At 38.9% G+C, this 15,427-nt stretch overlaps 1 protein-coding gene across 1 annotated transcript in view; it reads right to left on the reverse strand.

Annotated features, from left to right (window-relative positions):
• The window catches only part of KIF13B (kinesin family member 13B), a 186,829-nt gene that overhangs the window by 116,384 nt on the left and 55,018 nt on the right, over positions 1-15,427 (reverse strand). Inside the window, 2 exon segments of the mRNA XM_021072406.1 lie at positions 89-149; positions 5,270-5,282. Coding sequence (XP_020928065.1) covers positions 89-149; positions 5,270-5,282 — 74 coding nt within the window.

The following is a 15,427-nucleotide window of genomic DNA, read 5'->3' on the forward strand; positions in this document are numbered from 1 at the left end:
TAAAATTACACAAAATAATACTATTATAGAAAAAATATTAAAACACCTTTCTGTATTATTAGTAGTTAATAAGATGCTGTACACTTACTTGCGTATTTTTCTCTGACTGATTCATCCATGGACCAGAAACAATGATCATATGCAAACACCTGTTGAAAAGTAAAAATAATAATGTCTGTATTAAGAACAAAATCTTAACATACTTGTAATTTTATAGCAATGTCATAACACTGATAACATTGTTCATAATGGTGAAATGAAAACAACTTACTGTCTTACAAGGGATGTTAGTTATTTATGGTGCAGTCTTACAATAGATAAGTAAGCACCCCAGAAATGATATAGATATTTCACATGGAAAACTCTTCACAATGTTAAGTGAAAGAAGAGGAGGTTACACAAAGCAATATGTATAATATGATATGGCTATTACACACACGGTTACGTAGATAAAGTTTATTAGTGCCTAAGATTAGTAACATCTGTTTTCTTCTTTCTCCTTTTAGATATTCTCTATTTTTTTTTCTCATCAGATAAAGACAAAGATTTTTTTAAGTAAAATGTAAAGATGATTACTACAGCATGCTGGAAAAGCAGTTTCTTTAAGTAAATTATAACATACACATGGTCAATACTGTAAAGCTTCAAGAGCACAGGAGACTGATGAGAAAATATCAATACATTAATGTAAAAGTTATGAAAGTCTGGACCATGATTCCCTACTTGTTCAAAAATCTATACATAAAAAGTAGGAAGACAAAGTTCCCATCCTAGTTCAGTGGAAATGAATCTAATATTCATGAGGGCTCATGTTCGATCTCTGGCCTTGCTCAGTAGGTTAAGGATCCAGTGTTGCTGTGAGCTATGGTGTAGGTAGCAGGCATGGCTTAGATCTGGCATTGCTGTGGCTATGGCGTAGGCCGGTGGCTACAGCTCTGATTTGACTCCTGGCCCGGGAATTTTCACATGCTGTGGGTGCGGCCCTAAAAAGACACACACACCCAAAAAAGTAGGAAGACTATGCACTAGAAATATTGGAAATATTGGCAGTACCTAGTGCTACGTAGTGGAATATCATAAATTATTTGTTTTGATTTTTATGTTCACTACTTTCTAAAATACACTGTTTTCTTTTATAATCCTTTAAAAGTCTTTTTTACTATGATATTTTAAATTTTTTGGATTTCATGTTTTATAATTCAGTCTCTTTAAGGATTTTAAGCGTAATTGTTTTTAAATTCATTTCGGTTGGCACTTTGGAAGTTTGCTGCGTCCCTTCCTCATGACAGTTTTCCTCCTGCACCGTCTATGTTAGTTGGCAAGCATATCCGAATTGGGAGTTTGTATTTTATGGTTTATGTGATTGCTTGTTTTTTTCCTCTCCCTTTGGCCACTTTTACATGACTAGTTACGTCGCCCCTTCCAAGTAATGAGGCCCAGATTTGGATCTTTTCAAAGCCCAATGTCTCTACTCCCTCCTATTTACAAAGAAATTAGCTCAATCTTGGTGGCCAAAAAACTTTTTTAAGGCTTCTTTCGCGAAGCTTAGAGCCTCACCTAAGTCAGTTTTCATATTGTGATCTTCTCTGAATCTCAACCATACATCAGGGCCTCCCTGGTTTTCAAGAGCTAAACTTCCAATCACCTCTGAAAATCTGTGTCGGATTTCAAGACCCAGTAAATATTCTGCTTCAGCCCCAGCCTGCTGCTAGTCCTTGAAGCTACATAAGTTGTTTCTGAGGATAAGGACATGATTTTAAGATTTGACAATATTTTATCTGTCCCTGCCATGAGTTTGCAGTTGGCAGAAGAATGTTTCTGTGTGAACTCACAAGGCTATCTGGACTAGAGGTCTAAGAGTTAAAAATTTTTTAAAGGAAATTAGATTAGGATGGTAAAGTAAATATGCATGGCAATAGCTCCCTCCCCTCTGAAATTAACTCAAAATGACAGAAGGAATGAGCCCAAAGGGTAAAGAACGGAGTTCCTGTGTGACTCAGCAGGTGAAGGATCCAGCATTGTCACTGTAGTGGTCTGGGTCGCTGCTGTGGCACAGGTTCAGTCTCTGGCCCAGGAACTTTTACATGCCACGGGCACAGCTAAAAGAAGGGGGGGTGCAAAGAATGAGGAGAGGAGAGCAAGTTTTTGAAAGCAAGATCTGCTTGCTTATACTTAAACCAGATATTGAGAATCCGTGAAAAACAGTTGCAATGAAACTGATGGAGGTGGGGGGTGAAGTGGAGAGCACAGGCCACATCACTGCAGAAGGAGACACTGCAAAGCTAAGGGCAGTTCAGGGAGTGCACCAGGGAAACAGCTGGGTGCAACCAACAGGTTGGCAGGTTAGAAATACCTTTAGAGCAAGGAAGCATCAGAACACCCACATCTTTGCGCACAACAGTGGCACAAGGCATTTGTTCCCTGGGATGGGCAGGGATGGGGGAGCCACGCCAAAAAGGCATGCAGAAGCCCAAGTGCCAACAACGCCTACGATGAAGTGGGAGCCCTGGTACCCAGAAGCTCTCACCCAGCCTCAGCACACAGTCCTACATTACTAATCCTCAATGCTTTTCCAAAGCTAAACATGCATCTACCAACAGTGGTGGCTCACTGTGTTAGCATTTCTCTAACATAGGGAGAGGAGGAAAAGAAGGAAGATGGAAGGTGGTCCTAAAGAGCTATGGATCAGAACTTCCGGGAGGGCGTACTCTTCAAACTACACTTGTCTGCAGGGTGAGATTAAATAAAATGTGAAGCTCAAATTAACTTTCTTCTGTTCTAGCTTTCAACTCTCTACTCTTACCTTTTGATTCTGCTCTTACAACATTAGGTAACAACCCTCCCGGTTCTTTGCTTTGTAAGCTTTGCTTGCATTTCAATATCCATGTGCACTTCTCAGAGATCAGGCAGGAAATGGCACTCCTGTCCCTAAGCCTACAGTGTTTTTTGGGGTTTTTTCTTTTCTTTCTTTTTTAAATTTAGGGCTTTCCTTAACAATTCTCATCTCCATTTCAGTAGAGAGGCTATCATTAAAGTAACCCTAACAACAAACTCCTGGAAGTGGAGAAGAGACTTGTGGTTGTCAAAGGGGAGAGGGAGGGAGCGGGAACTGGGAGTTTGGGGATAGTAGATGCAAACCATTTCACTTGGAGTGTTTAAGCAAAGAGGTCCTGCTGGATAGCACAGGGAACTATATCCAATCACTTGGGATAGAACATGATGGAAGATAATATGAGAAAAAGAATATATACAATATGTATAACTGGGTCACTTTGTTGTACAGCAGAAATTGACAGACCAATGTAAATCAACTATAACAAAAATAAAAAATAAAGTAACCCGTACAACAGCTGAGGCCCTGGGGTACAAAGACGTTAAGAACCTGAACCCAGGTGTCTGTTCACCATCAGGCCCTGGGTGAGCTCCCTTCCCCAGTTATAGGGAGGAGCCACGGCCTGGCACAAAGCTGGGAACTGGGAAGTCTTAGTTCTTATTTACTAACAACACCTAATGGTCCTCTTTAAGTTTCAGCCATTTCATAAATTTTTATTATATGTATCTTCCAGCCACAGATTTCCTAAAGCAGACAAGCCCTTTTCTTTCTAAGTAAACATATTCTCTTTTAAAATTTAAAAAAATTTTTTTAATTAAATTAAAATTTAAAAAAACTCAAAAAAATTGTTTTTGAGTAACAGAGAAGAAACATACATTCATTATAAAGTCATAACACATAAATATAAAGTAAAAAATAAAGGTCTCCCATTCACCAAGCATATTTCTCCCTAGAGAGAATCTCCATGTTAATAATGTGGCACAGTCCTTCCATATTTTTCACATCAACATTTTCTCTAAACATTAAGATACAGATGAATTAAATTAAACATGGGTAGTTTTTAAATAGTCAGGTAATATTTCCTCACATCCTTCTGTTACCTCCAGCCTCTGCTCCATCAAAAAGTTAAAAAAAAAAAAAAAAGCAGAAATAATCCAACATCTTTCCACAGAAAAGATGAGAGAAAAATTAATTTTACATAAAGAGGGAGTTCCCGTCGTGGCTCAGAGGAAACAAATCTCATTAGTATCCATGAGGATGCGGGTTCAATTCCTGGCCTTGCTCAGTGGGTTGAGGATCTGGAGTTGCTGTGAGCCGTGGTGTAGATCACACATGCGGCTAGGATCTGGCATTGCTCTGGCTATGGTGTAGGCTGGTGGCCACAGCTCCAATTTGATCCCTAGCCTGGGAACCTCCATATGCCACAGGTGTGGTCCTAAAAAGACAAAAAAATAAAAATACACATATAAAGAAGTCAGTGCCAAATTAAACTGTTTTTTAATCATTCAGAGTTTTTTTTTTTTTTTTTTTTTTTTTTTTTTTTTACTTCTTAGGGATGCACCAGCGGCATATGGAAGTTCCCAGGCTAGGGGCTGAATCACACTGCAGCTGAGGTCTACACCACAGCCATAGCAATGCCAGATTCGAATCACGTCTGCAACCTACACCACAGCTCAGGGCAATGTCAGAGAGATCCTTAACCCACTGAGCAAGGCCAGGGATCAAACCCACATCCTCATGGATACTAGTCGAGTTCTTAACCCACTGAGCCGCAACGGGAACTCCCAGGTCTATACATATTTTGGCAACAATAATAGAGAATGGAATTACAATTCAACCACAGATTCTAAGACACAGAATGAAGATAAAAATCTAAATTGCCTAGAATTTCCAGAGAACGATCAATTCAAAAATTCAGTCCTTGTGTCTACTTTGGCACAACCTACTTTCCTTAAGAGATACAGGAAGTGACCTACCCCACTGCAGTTTCTTTAGAATCTGGGCTCAAATCTAAGATGAAAGTGCACTCTCTTGAGGAAGCTGGGGCAGGTTTCAATTGGCCTGAGAATGTGTCCCCAGCTGTCCCAGGGGCGACATGGATGAGTTTGCCCAGTACAGTTCTGACCATGGTTGGAATGACCAGTTTTGAGCAATTCATGGCAAACAGCAGAGCACAAAAGGAATCTGTGTTGCAGTTGCCAGGAGACTGGCCAGAATTGGTCAAAGTACAAATACAGCTTTTCCATAAACCTCCAATCTGTCTTATGCCAATAAACGGCTTTGGATTTGTGAAGAGGCTAACAGTCTGCATCTTTTTTTTTTTTTTATGTAAAAGTAACAGACAAAATATTTTTATTTCTGAGAAGAAAATTACCAGTACTTCAAAAATATGCACATAAGATCTTTACAAGCATTACATAATAAACTAAATCTTACCTTTGGCTGGCTTCTGAGTTCCCCAAAGAGATGTCACCATTGACATGAAACAAAAGGGAAAGGGTTAAAATTTTTTTTTTTAGTTAGATGCATTTTAAAGGATAAAATGAAAATAAACATCATATAAATCTTTATTAAGAATACAAAATATAACTTTGAAATGAAACATCAATTTGAAATAAAGGATAAATTAATACTTATTAACTAGTAGGACAGAGTGCTCATTACAGAAGACTAACTTGTATCTCTTAAGGAAAAGTAAGATTATCTGAGCAATGGATAATTTTTAAAGTCCTAACATTTCTGCCTCCTACATGTTACTTATCCCTGAAGACAACTTATAAATATTAAAAAAACTCTACTTTTTTAGCATCTGATTTTACCTCAAGTAGTCCTTTTTGCTTTGATAAAGCAGCAGCTTACTCTCTATCTATATAGGAACTTCTACAAAAAAATTCTAAGAAAAAAATGGTTAAATTAAAGGAACAACTATTTTTTGCAGTGAGTGACTACTTACTGAATTACTCACTACTCATTCCTCTCTGCTGACCCAGGTGCCTTCAACCTCCCTCTCTCTGAAAATGCCACTGGCTTCTATCGCCTCAGGGTGCAGGAATATAACTCAATCCAGTATAATTTTGAGATAGTTTTAAATTAGAGAAAAGTTGTAAGAAAAGCACAAAGAACTCCCTTCACCCAAATTCACCAATTATTAATGTTGCCACAGCTGCTATATCATTCTCTCCGAGTCCTCACCCCTCTTACACACACAGTTTTTTCCTTGACCGTCTGAGGGTAAGTTACAGACATGCCCCCACATCCCTAAATCTTTCAGTATATAACTTCTAAAAACAATGATGTTCACCTAACAACCACAGGAATAATGCTCTTTCTCAGAGGATCAAAATGCCAAGTCAAACCTGAAATGTGAAAGGAAACTGTACCTGGAAATGCTTCCTTTCAACTGTCTGTGTATCTTGTGCCTCTGTCTCATTAAATTTTCTTCTAAATTTAATACTTAGTTGTATCAAAATGATTTCAGATAAGAACACTAAAATGCCAAGGAAAATTAACAAATGAGTGATAACTGTCTTAACAGATTTTGGAGTAACAGCCAATGTGGCTAACATATAAAGGAAAATAATTTCTCTAGAATGAGAGATAGGGGAAAACTTCCCAACAAAAAGATCTGGGAAATACAAGTAGACGTAACTGACATATGCTATCATCTTTTTGTAGGTCTTCATAAGCAAAGCAGATGCTCATCAACTGCATAATGCTTAGTTGCAAACCTAGATGGAGATAAGAACAGAGCCAGCATATGTGAAATGCACACATCAGACCAGGTACACTGCATGCTCCTTCATTTAATTTTCATGATAACTTTGAAAGATGCTATTATTATTACAGTTTTTACAGATGAGAAACTTAAGGCTCAGAAGAGCTAAATGACCTAAGATACAACAATAATCTGTGATGGATCTAGGATGCAAAAGTAGGTCTTCCGACTCCCAAGTCCCTGTTTTCTTCCTCTCCCACAATGGTCAAAACAGCCTCGGCAAGTTTCTCTGAGACTTAAGAATCTATGAGTCATACATTAACAACTGCTCCTGGTAAAAGAAACATTTCCCAATGTATTAATTTCCTCCATTCTATTACCCAGTAAAAGCTAACCACCTGGTGCTTATGCCAATGTAAGTTCACTTGTTTGTTACATTTAAAAAAACTCCAGACTGTATTTTCTGAGAGAAAAAGAAGATATTTAGCATGATATTTCAATTTTAAGTAAAATACATTCATACAAAAATCAGCTCTCTTAAAAGATAACAAATATGAAATTCAGTAATATAGGATACATAGAAGAAGAATCCACAGGACTAACCTGAATCTGGAACATGATAATAAAAACAGAAACATCCCAGTAAATTAATTACAGGGCTAAGTTTCCAGCTAAGGATTCTGGTGGCTACAACAGCAATGCTCAAATAACCTACAGAGCCATTGGAAACCCAAGGATGTAATTACAGCTCTGTGCAAAAATAAATAAGCAAATTAATTAAACAAAACTTTTCAAAGTGTAGTTGCAATCCAATACAGCAATGCCTCACTATTCCAAAATTCCTTATTTAGAAACCTCAGCTATCCAGATCACAGTAGAGATTTAAAAAGCAAAGACAACCAGCCTCTGACCAATCAAAAGAGACATCATAAAGTAGAAGCATGAGAGTCTGATTTTATGCTGTTGTTGTTGTAACTTCATTTTGAACTTTTGCACTTAAAAAAGTTCCAAAAATAGTACAAAGAACTCCTTGTGTATCCTTCAGCCAGCTTCTCCAATTGTTAACATCTTATTATAACCACAGTTAGGATGATCAAAACCAAGAAATTAATCATCATTAATCATCAACACAAGGTTTATGAAATAATCTACAGCCAATCTTATACAAATTTCTTGCTAACTGCCTTAGTGGTGTCCTTTTTCCAGGCTAAGATCACACTATGCATGCAGTTGCCATGCCTCCTCCAATTAGGGATGATTGTCTCTCATGACCCTGATACTTGAAGTGTACTGGGCAATTATTTTGTAGACTGTCCCTCAATTTGGCTTTGTCCAATGCTTCCTCATGACTCAATTCAGGTTACGCATTTGGCAAGCACCACAGAAGTAACGTACTTTTCTAAGTGCATCAATACCAGAGGGTATGTCACTATGGTGAACAGTATGGAGTTTCTTAAAAAATTAAAAATTGAGTTTTTTTTTTTTTTTTTTTTTTTTTTTGGTCTTTTTGCCATTTCTTGGGCCGCTCCCACGGCATATGGAGTTTCCCAGGCTAGGGGTCTAATCGGAGCTGTAGCCACTGGCCTACACCAGAGCCACAGCAACGCAGGATCCGAGCCGCGTCTGCAACCTACACCACAGCTCACAGCAACGCCAGATCCTTAACCCACTGAGCAAGGGCAGGGACCGAACCCGCAACCTCATGGTTCCTAGTCGGATTCGTTAACCACTGCGCCACGACGGGAACTCCCAAAAAATTAAAAATTGAGTTGATTTTTAATTGATCCAGCAATCCCACTTCTGGGCATAAATCTGAAAAAGACAAAAACTAATTTGAAAAGACACATGCACTCCCATTTCACTGCAGCACTATTTACAATAGCAAAGACATGGAAGAAACATCAACATCCATTGACAGATGAAGAAATAAAGATGTGGTATATATATACAACAAAGTATTATTCAGCCATAAAAAGAATTAAAATAATGTCATTTGCAGCAACATGGACAGACCTAGAGATTATCATAATAAGTGAAGCAAGTCAGAAGGAGAAAGACAAATATATGTTATCATTTATATGTAGAATCTTTAAAAATGATACAAAGGAACTTATTTACAAAACAGAAATAGACCCACACATATAGAAAACAAACAACAGTTATCAAAGGGGAAGAAGTGATAAATTGAGAACTTGGGGCTGACATATACACACTACCATATATAAAATAAACAACAAAGACCTACTGTAGAGCACAGAGAACTACATTCAAATATCTTTTTTTTTTTTTTTTTTTTTTTGTCTTTTTGCCTTTTCTAGGGCTGTCCCTGCGGCATATGGAGATTCCCAGGCTAGGGGTCTAATCGGAGCTGTAGCCACCAGCCTACGCCAGAGCCACAGCAACATGGGATCCAAGCCGTGTCTGCAACCTACACCACAGCTCATGGCAATGTCGGGTCCTCAACCCACTGAGCAAGGCCAGGGATCGAACCTGCAACCTTCAGAGTTCCTAGTCGGATTTGTTAACCACTGAGCCACGACGGGAACTCCTACATTCAAAAATCTTGTAATAATAACCAATAATGAAAAGAATATGTAAAACTGAATCACTCTGCTATATATCTGAAATATTATAAACTATACTTCAATTTAAAAAACAATACCACAGAATTCCCCGTCGTGGCTCAGTGGTTAACGAATCCGACTAGGAACCATGAGGTTGCGGGTTCGGTCCCTGCCCTTGCTCAGTGGGTTAAACGATCCGGCGTTGCCGTGAGCTGTGGTGTAGGTCGCAGACTCGGCTGGATCCTGCGTTGCTGTGGCTCTGGCATAGGCCGGCAGCTACAGCTCCGATTAGACCCCTAGCCTGGAAAACTCCAAATGCCTCGGGAGCAGGAGCGGCCCAAGAATGGCAAAAAGACAAAAAATAAATAAATTTTTAAAAATTTTAAATAAAATAAAATAAAAATAAAAAAACAATACCAGAAGGCACATGATGACGTCCAGCTCTCACTATTGCTGATGGTAACTCTGATCACTGGTTATGGTTGTTATCTACCAGGTATCTCCACTCTAACATTACCAGTTTTCCCTCTGCACATTTTTTTGGGGGTTTTGGGGAGAATGGTGGATTTTAAGACCATGTAAACATCCTGACTGTTTCCACCCATGAATTTTAGCATCCATTGATGAGTCCTGCTCACAACAATTACTGTTCCCCCAGAGGTGACTGTCTAGTCACTGAGATGTTAACAACCATGTGTATCAACAGGGGCAGATGTGTTTTTAGGCAGAGGATAGTGGCTTAGGAAACAACAAATGATTTGACTGCATATTTTGGATAGAACTGTTATCTATGAATAAACTACTCCCTCCTTTTTATTGACCTGGCTTAGGGGCCTGTGCTCATCTCTCATTTAAATAATAAGTTGCACCATAAAATTAAGTCGATTTATCCTAATCTTTAGAATGCCACAATAAGAAGAAATTTAGTGATGATTTTATATAAATTAGTAGTCTTAAGAGATTTTTATTAATACTTCTGAACATGACAAAAATAAAGTCAATATTGGGCCCAAAATAAATCACAAAATATTGTGTATGTGTTAAAAAAAAAAAGCAATGCCACAAAGATGAATTATAAATCAATTTCTACTGTCAACTACCAAAATCAAACATATCCAAACAGCTCTTTTAATTCCGAAGATTTAAATTTCTGAGACTTTCACGAATTAGAAATATCTGGAATCTCTGTATTGAACAGATCCCACTCCAACATGCTTTATAACGGATGTGTTACATCACAATGAGTTTATTCTAATACGGCCATACTATATAATGGTATTGTTTCCTTTCTGGACTTAAGCTGGCAGTACCAGAAACCAAGCAATAATCTGTGTGATGATCGTTATTTTTCCTTTGTCACCCCTCCCCCAATGTACTTTTCCACATAGGGACTAAAGCTGACCTGCCTAAAAATTTAGACCCTGACTAGACTCACAAAGGAAGATTATCAATCTTTGCTTATCTAGCTAACTTTAAGAAGTACAAATATCACTAAAAGTCCTGGTCACTGTTTTCTCAACATTTGGAATACTCCATTCAATTCTGCAGAATAAATTTTAAAAGCATCATTGATAAAGTAGAGCATTTTGGAGAATAGCATTCCAGATGTAGAGAGGTTTAAAAATTCTAACACTGGAGTTCCCGTCGTGGCGCAGTGGTTAACGAATCCGACTAGGAACCATGAGGTTGCGGGTTCGGTCCCTGCCCTTGCTCAGTGGGTTAACGATCCAGCATTGCCGTGAGCTGTGGTGTAGGTTGCAGACGTGGCTCGGATCCTGTGTTGCTGTGGCTCTGGCGTAGGCTGGCAGCTCCAGCTCCGATTAGACCCCTAGCCTGGAAAACTCCATATGCCGTGGGAGCGACCCAAGAAATGGCAAAAAGACAAAATAAATAAATAAATAAATAAATAAATAAAATAAAAATGCTAACACTGAAGGAATAAATCGAAGAAGTAGAAATATGTAGCCTGGACGGGGAAGACTAAATAAGAAGAACTGAAGCCATCTCCAGTAGGCCATCTACTCAAGAAAGTTAAAAGGGAGATCTCTTTAATAATTACCACTGCATTAAGAAACAGCCAGCTCCCCATCAGTGGAGCATCTGAAGAGAGAATAAGAAAACATCTGATGAGGATGTTGCGGGAGGAATGAGAAGTCACACTGGGTTACTCCTATAACTTTTTATTTAGAATAAGAAAACAAACATTAAGCCCTCAACAAGTTATATGTTAATACTTCTATCAAAGACACATGCAGACCAATGGTACATCAGAGGTAACCCAAGCTCCAGTTCAAGCATCACCTCCCACACCACACACTCTCCCACACTCTCCTCTCCAGCCAGCTAGTGTCCCACCCACATTCCACATACCTACACTCAGATAATGCCGCTCCCTCTCACATCCTACTCACGTGGGAAAGGTTCAGGCAATTTCTCTCTCCCTCAAGAATCCTTCCACAAGAACCCTAACCAAAAGTGAGTTTCCCTTCCCCAATCCCTGTAATCAGAACTCTCTCTACTGCTCATGTATTACCCAACACTGTCACATGATATAAACTTTTTAATATATATGGGTCATTTCTTCAACAACTATAAGCTTCTGAAGGACAGAATGTATCTTTCAGCATTTATCAATGTCCAACATGAGGCTTCTTGCTTATTAAGTTCTCTAGGTGACCTAGCCTCTCCCTCCATCTCAACCACATCCTGAACCATCTTCCTTTCACCAGCGTTGGCCTTTTTCTAATTGGTTCGGGTACACAGTTTTGAGGTCTCAAGACTTTTTTTTTTTTTTTTAATCTTTTTAGGGCCGAACCTGCAGCATATGGAGGTTCCCAGGCTAGGGGTCAAATCAGAGCTGCAGCCATTGACCTACACCACAGCCACAGCAACACAGGATCTAAGCCACGTCTTAGCAACCTACTCCACAGCTCATGGCATCTCAGGGCTTCAATACACAATTTTCTTTCTGCCCTGAAATCCTGAGACTAACTCTTGTTCACTTGTCATTTCTCAGCTTATTTATTATTTCCCTACATGTACCTTTTTTTTTTCCTTTTGTCTTTTTAGGGCCACACCCATGGCATATGGAGGTTCCCAAGTAGGGGTCCAGTTGGAGCTACAGCTGCCGGCTGAGCTGTGTCAGCGACCTACACAACAGCTCTTGGCAACGCCAGATCCTTAACCTACTGAGCGAAGCCAGGGCTCGAACTTGCAACCTCATGGTTCCTAGTCAGATTAGTTTCTGCTGTGCCACGACAGGAACTCCTACATGTACCTATCTTAAACATCCAGTCTAAATTAGGTCACTTACGTTATTCTCAATCACAGTACTCCTGATAGAATAAAAACATTTCCACCACCATCTGCTCTCTAAAATCATCCCCAAAACAATAAATACAAATTCCATCTTCAATGAAACTAGGAGATAATTATATGAAACATATAATGATGACAAAAAATGCACCCAAAGAATGCAAGAAAAGGTCATAATGAGTAGTGCTAAAATATCCCAGAGGGTGAGGGAGAAGGGGCCTAAAAAGTGGAACAACATTCAGGTCAACTACTTCTGATACATAGTCCTTTGGTGAAACTACTTTAAATCAAGAGAAATGACAATCTGACATTGCTCTTCTATTAAAATCTTCCACCTGCACAAACTGCAATTACTTGAAAACAGAAGGACCCCCAAAGAACACAGCCACCGAACCATAACCAGCATATTTCACTACCACAAAACTTTAGAAACACAAAATCCCTGGTTTGTAAATTCCATAAATTCAAACTGCCATACATTTAGATAGCCTCACTCAAAGACTACACTATTAACTCAATCACTTGCAAATCACTTTGTCGTCTCATCTGTCGAACATACAGAGTCTATTTTAATTCAGGTGTGCCCATAAAAAGAAATATATAGTGATTCATTTGTGGAGTTTTTTTGTTTGTTTTGTTTTTCTCCCTTTTTGGCCACACCCACAGCATATGGAAGTTCCTGGGCCAGGGATCCAACCTGAGCAGCAGCTGCTACCTATACCACAGCTGCAGCAATGTCAAATCCTTAACCCACTACACCAGGCTGAGGATTGAACCCACACCTCTGCAGAGACAATGCCAGATCCTTAACCCACTGTGCCAGAGTGGGAACTCCTGTGGGGTTTTTTTAATAAAATATATTTCACATGCTATGTTAACAGAGTAACACACATTCATTTTAATAATTACATGTTAAAATAACTTTAAGGATAGAGAGTAGGATAGACTATTGAAATACTCTTAGACTCCAAGCAAAGAAAACTCTTTAAATTTTCACTTCTTTCAGTATTTGTGGCTATCTCTGGTTTTAAATTTTGTGAATCTATATTTATCCAGTTTTCCTGAATGGATTACTATAATTAGATTTCTCTGGAAAAGGTTTTTTTTTTAACTGAGTATGAAAATTAATTAACTCTCTAGCCCCTCACCCTTTCTAGACCCAGATTCATATTTATGTCTCCAAACCAGAGGTCACACACTCAAGGTCCACAGGCCCAACATAGCTCACAGCTGTACTTTGTTTAATCCTCACAGTATTCACCAAGAGCAGAAAATCAGAAGATTTCACATTAGGATTTTCTTGAAAATTCAGAAGATCTGGAAGCACTAGACCTAACTTGCGACACACATACCGTGGCTAGATCTGAACTACTGCTCCCTTCCTCATGGCTCTGCAGGTAGGCGGGCAGCTAAGTTTTAAATTCCCGCTATTAAGTAGGCAGAATAGGGTTTTCTTCATGCTCAAAAAAAACAAAACAAAAAAAAAAAAACAGAGCCTCACAAATTCACAACAATAAAGAGAATGTTTCCATATCTAACCCCAAGTACCTAAAAACAGTGCCAGCACAATCCCAACAGGACTATACTACAGTCTCCCTACCCTAGTCAATATACAGTCCCCTTTAGTACGGCAACACAGAATCCTGGCTACCCAAATCCTGAAAAGGAATCCTAAACTCAATGTCACTTGGAGCAGAAATGTCATTAACATCGATAGCTATGAAACAGAATTAAAGCTAAAGCCCTTGACTTCACTATAAGCAGTGGCAGGTCTATAATTCAGATTTAAATGGAAAGGCTTGGGGCTTCAAAGGGACAAAGCAAACATAAAATGCCTGGTGCACAGACAGTGCTGCATGCTCAAGAATGTTAGATATGGTCATTACCATGGTTTTGATTCAGGACACAATGTTAAGGCGGAGGTGAAGTCAGCTAGCAAGTTGAGAAAACTAAAGTTTCTAGCTCACTACTATAATTATTCCCCAAACTCATGGCTCAGGAAAGATTTCCTTACGTGGAAACTCAATTTCCAAGCATTCCCCAGGTAAATACTAATTATAAGGGTATAAACTGATTAGTTTACTAACTGAAGATTGCTGCATTTATCCCTTTCCTGAGATATGGTTTTCAGCTTAGAAATGCCTCTCAAATCCATCCCCTTTCCTTCTCACATTCACCCTTTCATTCAACAGCACTTACTGAGTAAATGTAATGTAAGGTTATGGACCAGAGGAGTTTGGCTCATCTGTTTCCCTCCAACAGTCTCACAGGGAGAGTTTAAGGTGAGAGCTTACTAGAAGCCATCAGCTGTTGTTTGAAGAAATGAAAAGAAGAGAAATGTCAGTTTAGAAAAGCATGGCATTGTAGGGTCATTTATTGTAGGAGCCAAGAGCCCTGGGTTCAACATTTACTAAGAGACTGCAGAATAAGGACAACAAGACACAAGTCCTTGCCCTCAAGGAGCTGACAATCTAGAGGTGAGATATTTAAACCATTAGAAAAATCTTGTATTTGCTGTTCATTGTGAAAGAGATTCTAAACCATTAACTTCCACTGGTGGGGGGCAGTAGTCAGAGAAGTTAAGATCTATTTTATTTTATTTATTTATTTATTTATTTTTTTTGTGTGTCTTTTTGCCTTTTTCTGGGTCCAAACCCATGGCACATGGAAGTTCCCAGGCTAGGGGTCTAATCGGAGCTGTAGCCACTGGCCTACGCCAGAGCCGCAGCACCAAGATCTATTTTAGAAAGCTCTATATAAAAATCAGTTGAAATCAGAAAGGTTCAACCTTTTTTGGTGTTTCATGAGCTCACTCCCCAGTACCACAAACACTGACTCATTCAGCCTATCACCTCCTCTGATACTATAAAAATGGTTCCATTTAAACACATTTGCATACATACTTACTAAGGTATGGGGAAGATTAGTCAAAAATTCTCATGAACAAAATATTGTATAATAGAGGAATTCCCATCATGGCTCGGCAGAAACAAATCTGAC

Source organism: Sus scrofa, chromosome 14, assembly GCF_000003025.6.
Source record: "Sus scrofa isolate TJ Tabasco breed Duroc chromosome 14, Sscrofa11.1, whole genome shotgun sequence".
Taxonomy (NCBI): domain Eukaryota; kingdom Metazoa; phylum Chordata; class Mammalia; order Artiodactyla; family Suidae; genus Sus; species Sus scrofa.